Consider the following 12,772-nt stretch of genomic DNA (forward strand, 5'->3'; position numbering starts at 1 on the left):
AAATCTTAAGACATTCACACATTTTTACGCAAAGGTAAAGGGTTAGAAATGGCAACAAAAACATCTCCTCTAAAATCCTTCCTCCTGTGTCTTTATTTTAGTTTTGAATCCTTCTCCCTATATCATTATTTTAGTTTCTAATCCCCGAGGCAAAGTGTCAGTGAAAGTGTTAGTCACTCAGTTGAGTTCGACTCTTTGTAACCCCATGGACTGTAGCCCGACAGGCTCCTCTGTCCATGGGATTCTCTCCAGGCAAGAACACTGGAGTGGGTTGCCATCTCCTTCTCCCAAAGTGTCAGCAGTGGGAAGGTAACAGACAAAATGCCACGTTGTCATGGCGTTTTTCACCTGTTGGGCTCGGAGCTCCGCTTCTCTTCGTTCTCTCTCTCTTTCTCTAAAAGAGAAAGAAAAAAAAGACAATGAAAATAAATGAAAGCAATGGAAAAAAAAACTGAGAATCGCTTTTCAGAAAGCCAAGGTTTTTTTCCCAAGATTATTTTTTAAAAAACAAGTCACAACACTAAGCTTCTGGCGCATTCTGCCGATGCACAAGCTACAAATGCTTGCTCAGCAGTTGAGGGGCATGCTTAAAAAGTCAATAAAAATCCACATAAAACAAATTTTCAAATGGTTTCCAGAGGAACATAGATTACTGTGATCCCATCTCCCAGTTTTCCACATGGCTGCATCTGTGCCAACTCTATTTACATAGATATCTCAAAAAGAGCACTAACTGGGCTTCCATGGTGGTCTAGTGGTTAAGAATCTGCCTGCCAATGCAGGGGACTTGGGTTCGATCCCTGGTCCAGGAAGATTCCACTTGGCGCAGAGCAACTAAACCTGTGCGCCATAACTACTAAAGCCTGCAAGCCTAGAGCTGTGCCCCACGGTAAGAGAAGTCAGAAGCCCACGCAGTGAAGAGTAACCCTGCTTGCTGCAACTTGAGAAAGCCTGAAGGTGGCAATGAATATCCAGCTCAGCAATAAATATATCTTAAAAAAAAACTAGCAATAATTAAGTGAAAGATCCCTCCCAAACCCTTAAATCAAGCTAAACTCACAGTAAGGGCTACAAGAATGGCATCCACCATTACTAGGAGCTAAGAGTGAACTTTTTAACAAAAGATTTGCTAAAGACGACTTAAAAGGCATGAAGGATGAATGGGGTGTCTTCCTTTGGCAATACAGACAGCTATTCTTTGCATGAATAAAAATATACATGAAACTGGGTCTTCAGTGGTGCCAAGAAATTTTATCTGACCCACCAAGAGGTACTGTTTCCAACAGCAGGTTCAGCAGCATGCTCTGGGAATTACAGCCTCAAGCCTGGATCCAGAGCATAGAAACTCCAAAGGTGTCCTGTCTGTTTCATGCAAATAAGAAAAGTCCATACCTTTCCTCCTCCTCCCGTTTCCTCTTTTCTTCCTCTTCCCGTTTCCTCTTTTCCTCCTCCGCCCGTTTCTCCGCCAGCAGCTGTCTGTAAATTTTTCTGGCAATCTGACCTCGGAGTTGCTTCTGGAAAACCACAGCTGCTTTTTTCAGGTGCAGAAATCTCCTCCTCAGGAGGAAGGCCCTGTAGTTCTTCTGTATGATCACGACACAGTCAAGGACCTTCTTGTATTGCTTCCTGAAAAATGAGAACGAAAACAGCACAACAGCATTGCTGAGGATGGAATGAGGCCACGAGCTCTTCACAGGAGTTGATGTTAATGTTACACGACAAGAGAGCAGGACCTCATTTGGGGCTGATCCCCTCATTACTGGGACTCATTACAGGGAGCCAACGAGCAGGTCCTTGTGGGCAAAACAGAAGAAAAAACAAAGAAGAACAGAGCTCAAGCAAGAAGCCTATCATCACGTTGGCTAAATAAACACACTGCTCCTAATAACTGACTTTGCAAAGTCCTGGCAGGAAGTGAGGCCGTAAACAGAACCAAGGGATGTGATACATTCTGCTGTTCTTAGGAGCGAAAAGGAAAAGGGTTCACCGCAGCAGGATGGCTGTGTGTTTGAGAAAATCTAATGTATGATGATGAGATGATGAGCAGGCCCGCTGGTCCATGGATGCACCAGAAAGTACCTGCCTCATTGGGCAAACCCGGGAGAGGGGGCCGCTGTGGACCCCATGGGTCGACACCAAAGTAAACAGGCGAGCTGCCTGTGGCTTCAGGATACGGCCCCGAGGAACTAGGGAAACTATTTAAATATCGCGCCTGGTCCACCCCAGTGATGCCACCGCTCTGAGAAATCACGAGCCCCCGTTCCCACTTCCTGCCTAGGTCAAGCTAACTGGCATTGCCAATCAGGAGCACTGCCCTGACCCTCTCCTTAGCCTGGTCCTGATAAGAAACCACCCGGGTCTATTTTAAATGAAAGCATATAATACCAGCACCATGGGGTGAAACATACTAGACACATCCCCGCCCCTCTGCACACGTCTTACCTCGCCAAGTAGCCCAACACGTGGGCCCGGATGACCATGGCCGCCCGCATCACCTCCTCTTCCCGTCGCTTCTCCAGTTTCTGCTCCAAGGACTCACGAAGGAAGACCTGTCCAGGAAGGAGCGGCATGTCAGAACCGCAGAATGTGGCTGGTACTGGGAAGGCCTCTCTGAGTCAGAGATCTCTTTGCGGGGGCAGAGGGGTAAGTTTTTTTTCCTCTCTCCGATTGTTGCTCCAAACACAAAGAGCAATGCTGCCCAGCAGAGGGAATCTCAAATTCCTAGTGGGTAAAGGTTTTTTTTTTTTAATATCCCATCTGTCACGGACTCAGAATTTTGTAAAATGTAGTCAAAAATATATTACCAGAAAGAAAAACAAACAAACGGATATTTAACATAGAAGTCCTACTTTTTTGGTTATTCAACAAGCATAACATGACTGTGAAATTGACACCAAAGTTTATAAACACTTATCTCATTGTAGTTCAGGGACCAGCACTAGTCCACACTAAGTAACAAGAGATATGAAAAGACTCCCTGACGAAAGAAAGAAACGGAGGGGGAAAATAACCACAACATTTGTAAGACGTTATTTGTCATCATGTGGGAAGTCTCTCTTTATGCTGTCAAGTGATTACAATCAAGCATCTTGGCCTCAAAAATAATGCACATAAAAAATTGTCTTTAAGAGTGTAATTCTGTAAACTGTTTGAAATGAGCTCTGAATCACTGATGCTACATCTCAGTTCAGCCACCATAAGACAATCAGAATCAGGACTAAACAGATGGTAGCTATCTGCTGGCCTGTTTCTGGCTATGGGCACTTCAATATTAAGCTTGTCATTTACATAAAACAAGTGTGTCTGGTACCTGGCATTTGTATCAGAATCCCTAATATTTGAAAAGGTATGAAAATAAAAGACCCTCCCCTCAATCATGGCAGGGCTACCCTGCTGGTTCCGACAGTGAAGAGTCCACTGACAATGCAGAAGACCCAGGTTCCATCCCTAAGTTGGAAGCTCCCCTGGAGAAGGGAATGGCTACCCACTCCAGTATTCTTGCCTGGAGAATCCCATGGGCAAAGGAGCCTGGCGGGCTGCAGTCCATGGGGTCACAAAGAGTTGGAGAGGACTGAGCCACTAACACTTTCACTTTTCAATCATGGGAGCTTTTCATTTTGTAGTTTTCAATGGGATGCACACCTAAGAAGTTTTGAATTATTACCTAAAAAAACTAATGCCAATACTGATCAGGGGTTAAACGACACACCCCCTCATCCATGATTTCTTGACTTATGCTCCTTTGACTCATTCTGGCCTACAACGATGCATCATGTCTCCTGATGGCACATTTTTTCCAGACTCTCTGCTCTATTTCTTCCAAGACATTTGAGCAAAAAAGCAAATAAAGAATTCTACCACCATGTGACTCACAGAAACCTTACCTACTCCTGCTGTGGATTTCTGCACATTTGTAAAACTCTCCCACAATACCTCTCCCAAAAAGCCTTTTCATACAATGCTCTTCCTACAATTGCAAATAATATGCTCCATTGATGCATAAAGAGACTGCAAGGTTAGTTAAAAAGAGAAAAAAGTAAAAAGCAGAAGCTGCAAGTATAAAGTGTGTTTGTGTGAAAATGATAAAAAGTTTCCAGAAATATGAGTCTCTACCAAAACCATGGGTCAGCAGTTTTCACCAAGACTGGACTTCAAAGAAATATTTAAACTTCTCTTTGAGATGACTATTTTACATTAAGGAGCTTACTCAAATGCTTTTGCTCTGGTTAGTGTTTAAAAGAATATGTAATAAAGTCTTTTTTTTTTTTTTTAAACATTCTCCATTTACTTTTTTTTCTTTTGGCCAAGCTATGTGGCATGGCATTCCAGATCTTAGCTCCCTGACCAGGCATCAAACCTGCACCCCTTATAGTGGATGTGAAACTGTAACTGCTGGACCCCCATGGAACTACTAAAGTTAAATCTTGATGAAGAGTGATGATGGTGGTGGTGACATAATAAAACAAAAGTGTTAATTCCAAAGAGCTATATATTTATCACATGAACAAACAGGAAGCTTTATGAAGGAAAAAGATGCTTGCTTCTTAGAAGGAAAACTATGACAAACCTAGACAGCATATTATAAAGCAAAGACATTAAAAAAAAAAAAGGCAAAGACATCACCTTGTTGACAAAGGTCCATATAGTCAAAGCTCTGGTGCCTCCCGTAGTCAAGTAGGATGTGAGAAAGAAAGAAAGTGAAAGTCACTCAGTCGTGTCTGACTGTTTGCAACCCCATGGATACACAGTCCATGGAATTCTCCAGGCCAGAATACTGGAGTGGGCAGCCTATCCCTCCTCCAGTGGATCTTCCCGATCCAGGAATCAAACTAGAGTCTCCTGCATTGCAGGCAGATTCTTTACCAACTGAGCTATCAAGGAAACCCAGGAATGTGACGGTTGGATCATAAAGAAGGCTGATCACCAAAGAACTGATGCTTTTGAACTGTGGTGTTGGAGAAGACTCTTGAGAGTCCCTTGGACTGCAAGGAGAGCAAAGCAGTCAATCCTAAAGGAAATCAATCCTGAATATTCATTGGAAGGACTGATTCTGAAGCTGAAGCTCCAATACTTCGGCCACCTAATGCAAAGAGCCAACTCATTGGAAAAGACTCTGATGCCGGCAAAGACTGAAGGCAGGAGGAGAAGAAGGCAGCAGAGGATGAGATGGTAGCATCACTGACCATGGGCATGAACTTGGGAAAACTCTGGGAGACGGTGAGGAACAGGGAGGTCTGGAATGCGGCAGTCCATGGGGTTAAGAGAGTCGGACATGACTTAAGTGACTGAACAACAACATGAAGGGAAAAGTGTTTCACACCGAATCAGAAGTCTAAAGACTCTCTTGATTGGATCAGAATCAGAGAAATACCTGTTTTAGTTTCATGCCCATCAAAGAGAGCTCTCTGCTCTGCCCATTAGACTTACACCCACATCTTTATCTAGATCCTCTTTCCATGATGGAAAATGGGAGTAAAATGCTTGAGAGACCTGACTTGGCTTCACTAAGAACATTTACCCTGAATTTACGCAGTGACGCATGGGAATTGATGCCAGTTCTTCCAGCCCAGGGTGTCTTTTGCCACGTCACCATGTTCCCAGGACACAGCCAAGATAAAGTCAGCAGGATCCAGCTGCTGTGAGTGGAGGTCCTTGTCGGGAATCATCAGATGGCTTAGGAAAGGTCAACACCCACTCAGGGGGCTGCTCGGCCAACCTTGACTCACTACCCAATATGAACATTTTCCTGTGGTTCTTTTTTTAAAAAAAATCCTTTCTTTAGATAGCTTAAGAGCCTATGGATTATTCTAGGAAATATGTCTTTTTAGAACACCTCTTGCAGACTTTATTGCCACAGAAGAAGTAAGGTCTGAAAGTGTAGTCCAGGTGACCGGAAAAGTGAAACTTGCTGGAGTCACAGGGCAGAGGGAAAAGTCGAAGCCAGGAAAAAAAAGAGGGGAGCAGCTGTCCACCTCTGCCCCCCTAAACTCAGCTTCTCAGCAGGGACACACATCACATCTCCTGCTCCGGCTGCTCCAGGGGCTCAGCCAACCTCCTGTCTTCTTTATGGGCGCTTCCCCAGCAGAGATGAATCCTTGCCTTCCAACAACTAGATGTGTTTTTAAGCCTGTGAATTCAGACCTGGTGCCATGTTTAATTTTCTGACTACAGCACTGCCCACAGTACCCTCCATAGTGTAAGTGTCAACAGAAACTTTTTATCCAGAAGATCTGGATGTTCCTTAGTGGTTTATGGGCTTAAATGCAAAGACCTCTGGCAGCAGCACCGACAAAAACACTGCTAGCATATAATTAAGTCTAAAGTTGGTCAAGGTCAAAGCTATTTAGCGGATAAAATTCAAATGCTCTCATGTTTACATTTACTTCCTAATATTTACATGAAATGATAAGCTTCCATTCTACTGCCAATGTGTCACCAGTTAAAATTTAACTCCCCTTTAAAGACTTCCTTTTCTTGAACACTTTTCTGATCGTTTCAATTCACAGTGAGCTCTCTCCTGGAGCTATGTCCTCATTCCTTAAAGAGATCACACTATAATTTATTAGTTGTATTGGAAAAAACCCTGATGCTGGGGAAGATTGAGGGCAGGGGACGACACGGTTGGATGGCATCATCAACTCAATGGACATGAGTTTGAATAAACTCTGGGAGATAGTGAAGGACAGGGAAGCCTGGAGTGCTGCAGTCCATGGGGTCTCAAAGAGTCGGACATGACTGAGCAACTGAACAACAGTAATAATGGGGTGACATCTCCCAGCAAATAAGTAAACCAGGGCAATGCTTTTCTGTCTCTATATCCCTGTGCAACACCCAGTTCTAAGCTGTGCTGGGGCCTGACTTCCATTTGTAAATGAAGTTGGATTGGTTTTTCAGTGCTCGGTGCTCAGAAAAGTGACTGCTATTGGCTGGGTAAGTCAATGATCTTGGATATTATTCCACCATACAAGGAAGTGAGGTAGGAGGAAGGTGTAATATAGAGAATGTAATATATAATAGAGAATGTAAGATCCCAGGGAATCTTCCTGACCCAGGGATTGAAGCCGGGGCTCCTGCATTGCAGGCAGATTCTTTACCAACTGAGCTATGAGGGAAGCCATGACAGAGGAGGGGGCTTAATCCAATTTAGGGGCGAGTTTTGATGCAGGGTGAGATGAAGGACGTCAGAAAGGATTCCCAGAGAAAGACAAATACCATGTGATACCACTTACATGTGGAATCGAAAATATGTCACAGATCAACGGATCTACAAAACAGAAACAGACTCACAGACATAGAGAATAGACTGGGGGTTGCCAAGGGGAGCAGGGTGGGAGAGGGGTGGATTGGGAGTTTGGGATTAACAGATGCAAACTATTATAGGACGGATAAACAGCAAGGTCCCACTATATAGCACAGGGAACTATATTCAATATCCTGTGATAAACCATAAGGGAAAACAATACGCAGAAGCACGTATATGTGTATATAACTGAGCCACTTTGCTATACAGCAGAATTAACACAACACTGTAAATCGACTATACTTCAATTTAAAAAAGAAAATAAAAAAAAGGATTCCCATCAGTCTGCATCCAAGCAGACTTGAAGGAGAGGGGAGAGGTCCTAGCAGAGAGACCTAACGAACCTGCAAGGACACACACCCCAAGGGTCACCAAATGCCCCAATCAGTTACGCCCCTGCTCAATCTGACCAAGGTGGGTGGAACCTGTGACTTTCTTCTAGGACGTGGCAGAGGTGAAGGGGTATCACTCTTGTGAGCATGTTACATTATGTATAAGACTTTGTGACCCCTTGGGAAATGAGCTGTCTAGCCTCAACAAACCAAAATCAACAAAACTGCAGCAAGCTGCTTCTGCTGGCCCTGAAGAAGTGGGTGGGCGCAGGGTGAGAACACCAGTGGGTATTTTCCTGAGCGACTGCGCATGTAACAATCTTGTGTCATTCCCTGACAGTGTGTGTGTGTTTTCGGCACTTAGCTGACACTGACTGAGCTCCTGCTATGCGCGTACAGTGTACGTGTACTACATGGGGTAAGAAACGGTGGGAAACTCTAGAAGCTGAGAGCAATTTCAGGGTAAGCAGCCTGCAGGAAAAGAGAGACCTGGGCAAGACTGAGGGCAAGAGGAGAAGGGGACGACAGAGGGTGAGATGGTTGCATGGCATCACTGACTCAATGCACGTGAGTTTGAGCAAACTCTGAGAGACAGTAAAGGACAGGGAAGCCTGGTGGGCTATAGTCCATGGGGTCACAAAGAATCGGACACAACTGAGTGACTAAACAACAACAAGAGTCCTACAACCACAAAGAACTCGATTCTAGAGCCACATGAGCTGGGAAGAGGACCACAGGCTCGGGAAGGGAATGCAGCCCTGGCTGACAGGCTGAGACCCAGAGAGAGGACCAGCTACGCTATGCCTGGACCCCTGACCCACAGATACTATGAGATCACTGACCTATGCTGTGAAAGCTGCTAAGTTTATGGCTGATTGTTACACAGCAATAGGTAACTAACACAATACCTCCGCATGCTATCTCTACTGGATGCGCGTATACTAAGTCACCTCCAACTGATGCCTAAATACTTGTCATTAATTTCACATCAGTGTTAACAGGCTGAATGTCTAGCACCCCTTTGCCCCCAGTTCATATGCTGCAGCCCTAACTGCCAGTGTGATGGTATTTGAAAATCAGGCCTTTAGCAAGTAATTTCATTTAGGAGAGTGAGGTCCCATAATGGAAAGAAGGAAGACAGACCAGAAGTCACTCTCCACCCTCTGAGGACATAATAAGAAGGCAGCTGACTGTAAATAAAGAAGGAGACCTTTGCTAGAACCTGACCATGTAGGCACCCTGATCACAGAATTCCAGCCTCCAGAACAGTGTGAAATAAATGTGTGTGTTTAAGCCATTGTTACGATATTTTATCAGAGCAGCTCTAAGATGAAGATAGTCAAACTGCAAGATACCTGTCTCTTTCCCTCTTCTTCCTCTCTTTTTTTAATACAAAAAAATTCCTAGGTTAAAAACATAATCTGAGCAGCAACTTTAAAATACTTCTCTGACCCTACGCTGCTGCTTGCAGGGTCAGAGGATGAGGTTGGAGGAATATCTCTAACTCTGAGGACATCCATACACTCAAAGGCCAAGCCCCAGTTGCCTGCATTTCTGCCTCTCCTGTGTGATAAGACATTGGAGGTGGGAGGGGAGACAAGGCTGGAAGATCAAATGCAGATTTTGGCCATTTCTGATACTGGGAATAAAGGTCGCGCTGCCAATTTTATGGCTAATTTTTGCAACTGAGGCCAGACTGCTCATCACTTAGCTAAGGAGTAAAGGCCTCTTACCTGCATGTGCAAAGAATGATTTCACCTTGGCCTTCAGGACTGGACTTAGGGCAACCTACACGATTTCAGACGACTTGCTGGTCTCCCACACAGCTCCCGTGGTGCACAGTGAACGCGCAGCGTTACAACAACGCAAAGTTAGAAGGTCTGGGGCCTCACTTCTTAGATGCTGGAGGCTGCCCAGCTCTTCACTGGCACTGAGCTGCCTATCAGCCAACATCTGTTGACTGAATAATGAAAATATACACAGGACCTGATGCTTCAATGGCTCCCCAAGAACACAGTCCCCCAAGAGTCAAGGACTTCAAATAAAAGGTTAATGGTGGAAGGACAAAGAGTGTTGGCCAGCATGATACCATGATACCATCTTCCTAACGCTGAAAAACAATTGGTTAGCAGTCATCACAGGACACTGAACTCAAACATCTCTCCGGGGGTTGCCGGGCTAGCCATTCGCTCTCTGAAATCTTACCTTCGTCTTTCCCAGTTGCCACTCACTGTTGGAGGCGTCATAGAGCTGCAGCAGGGCCGTGCACTTGCCTCTGATGTCCTCAGGCAGCGCCACGTTCCTCATCAGCACCTTATACCTGCAACGTGAGAACGCCCAGCGTCACCTCGGGCTACAACCCTTTCCCCAATCTCTCTGAAAAGAAAGAGGGTCTCTGCAGCTCCATCTTGCCTTTTGTAAAAGTCTTGGAAGGGTCTCCGGACGGCATAGCCAGCTTTCCGGATCCTGACCGTCTCCAGCATCCCCGAGTACCGCAGCTGGTTGACCACGACTGCCTGGTCAAACTGGTCCGGCATCTAAAATGTGCCAAGAGGTGAGAAGATGAGGTTATTAACAAGACCACCCACACCATGGTTGTACTCACATACACTTTGGGCCTACACAAATACATAGGAGAGAAAATGAACTCATCCCATGTACCTACAGACTTGTCATAATAGCCAGCACTATCAACCCTGCCCCATCCTTAGCCCACCTACTCTTTGTTCCTGGATTTTTTGGGAATCAAGTCCCAGATAGCACACCCTCTCATTTGTAAACATATCAGTATCATTTTTTTCTCTTTTTTTACCACACTGTGCGGCATGCAGGATCTTAGTTCCCCAAACAAGGATCGAACCCATGCCCCTGCAGTGGAATCATGGAGTCCTAACAACTGTACCACCAGGGAAGTCCCCCCATCAGTATCATTTTTAAATAGAACTAAAACCCTATTATGAGTCTTCCCTGTAGCTCAGATGGGAAAGAATCTGCCTGCAGTGCAGAGACCAGGGTTCGATCCCTGAGTCAGGAAGATCCCCTGGAGAAGGAAATGGCTACCCACTCCAGCATTCTTGCCTGGAAAATTCCCTGGACAGAGGAGCCTGGAAGGCCACAGTCCATGGGGTTGCAAACAGTCGAACATGTCTAAGCAACTAACCATTTGATCACTTTTCATCACAATACTATTATATTTAAAAGATATCAATAATTCCTTGATATTAATATCCAGGTTCAAATTTCTGATTATTTTACGAATATCATAACCAGACCACCATTTTTAATTCTATGTTTTCCAAAGAAGCTACAGTGTTAGACATTTATCATTTTGTTTTTAATACTTCAATTTCCAGGCATTTTTTTAGCTGAAGAATGCTGTGAAGTGACCCTGAGAGGACTAGGGAGGAGTTAGGGCCAGGAGAGGAAAAGGAGAGACTGCAAGTGGAGAAAAGAAACAAAAATTCTCAACTTCTAGTCAAACACCCTGTTTATCGCGATCCATACTATGATCACTAAATATATTAACCCCAGAACATACAAATGAAAGACAGAGGAAATGAAACCGATACTTAACATTCTGAACTGTGTTCTCAGATCTGCTCAGTTGTGCCAAAAAAACTGGCACTGCTGACAGGACAATGGTCTTTCAGGGAAAAGCCCAAAAGTAGGCCATTTCCTATTCACAGCTTTTTGAGCAGTGATTTGTTTTTTAATCCAGACACCCCATTTCCTTTAATTAACTTGTATTTTGTTATCTTACAGAACTGTGTATAAGATGACCGAAAAATAGTGCCATAGGGCCCAGAGATGTCAAAAAGTGCAAAGACATAAAGTGGCTTAAATTTGTGAGCTTTAAAAACACAGCCAGTCATCAGCACAAAATCAGGCTGAAAGGCACGTTACCCTGTTCACTTTCCAAACTAGCAAAACATAAATCTGAAGAATGCTCTGCAAATCTTTGCAGCGTTTCATGGAAAAGTTGCTGTCCCATGCAGCAGAATGACTTCTCTCATATTTAGTTTCTCCTAAAACACTGTAGTCAAACTGTCTCTACTTGGCAGTATTCTACCCGAATCTAGCCAATAAACTAGGGCAACTACCCAAAGAATTGTGGCTCACTGCTTTCTAGTCTTAATTATTTCAAATATTCTTAGACAAGAAAGAATAGAATAAAAGCATGAAAAAATTAGCCTTGGTTACTCCTCTACTTAATCTTTGGACTAAAAAAAATGGAGAGGTGCAAAAGTTCTGAAGGTATGTGGTTAAAATTTCTTAGATTTATTTGGGATATAATCTGAATCCACAATGACCACCAGAGAGCTAATATAAAACAAACACTGAATAAGACATCAGGCTTAGTTAACTATTAAATTCATAGTCATAGAAATCTACAAATTTCATGTTTAATCATTTGATGCTTCGAGACTTGTCCAGTTTAAGAAAAAACTCTCTAAACTTTCACCATTCCTGACCCATACTGTTTCTCCCTTGCTCCTTTTCTTCCGATCTCTACTTAACAAAGTCCATGCAATTCCTTAGTTTGGTACTAGTTATTAAAACTCTAAAAAATACTACTAAACGGACACCCCTATCCATAAAGTCCAGCTGCACTTACCATCTTCCAGTCCCTCCGAGGAACATTCCACATTCAGTTTCGCTCTCAGGCCAAAATTCATATGGAAAACAACTGCCACACTGACCTTTTCGCCACAGCTAAAGACACTGAACAATAATGAACACCATTCCTGTGCTTTAAAAAGTGCTCGGTCACCATGACAACCCCTTCCATTCTAGGGCTAATTAGTGTGGTGTGGTTGTAGGGTTTCATAGAGCCCAGGGAGGGGAGGGTGGGAGGCAGCCACCAGGAGTGGCCACTCTTTCCAGGCTCCCATTGTGACTGTGCTTCTGCCCCTTCATAGAAATTTAACCAGGGGAAGGCGGATCTCTGGGCAGATTGTCACCCTGGGCAACCCACAGGGCCATCACGAGGGGAGTAGACCTGTATTTCCATTGGTGGGTCTCTTTTGAGTTTTAACTTCCTTTTCTTTCTGGTTCAAAGATGACACAGCTGGAGGAAGGGGGGACGGGGGGACAAGTCACAGCTCAAAGGCATGTGTCCTTTTAAAACTTCCCTCATGGC

At 44.2% G+C, this 12,772-nt stretch overlaps 1 protein-coding gene across 1 annotated transcript in view; it reads right to left on the reverse strand.

Annotated features, from left to right (window-relative positions):
* Positions 1–12,772, reverse strand: part of MYO10 (myosin X) — a 252,256-nt gene that overhangs the window by 32,500 nt on the left and 206,984 nt on the right. The window contains exons 20-24 of the mRNA XM_020887818.2: positions 10,045–10,169; positions 9,838–9,952; positions 2,443–2,549; positions 1,393–1,626; positions 349–394 (exon numbers count right to left, since the gene is read on the reverse strand). Of these exons, the coding sequence (XP_020743477.2) occupies positions 349–394; positions 1,393–1,626; positions 2,443–2,549; positions 9,838–9,952; positions 10,045–10,169 (627 nt within the window). The remainder of the gene's footprint in view (positions 1–348; positions 395–1,392; positions 1,627–2,442; positions 2,550–9,837; positions 9,953–10,044; positions 10,170–12,772) is intronic.

The sequence above is a fragment of the Odocoileus virginianus genome, chromosome 14 (assembly GCF_023699985.2).
Source record: "Odocoileus virginianus isolate 20LAN1187 ecotype Illinois chromosome 14, Ovbor_1.2, whole genome shotgun sequence".
NCBI lineage: Eukaryota > Metazoa > Chordata > Mammalia > Artiodactyla > Cervidae > Odocoileus > Odocoileus virginianus.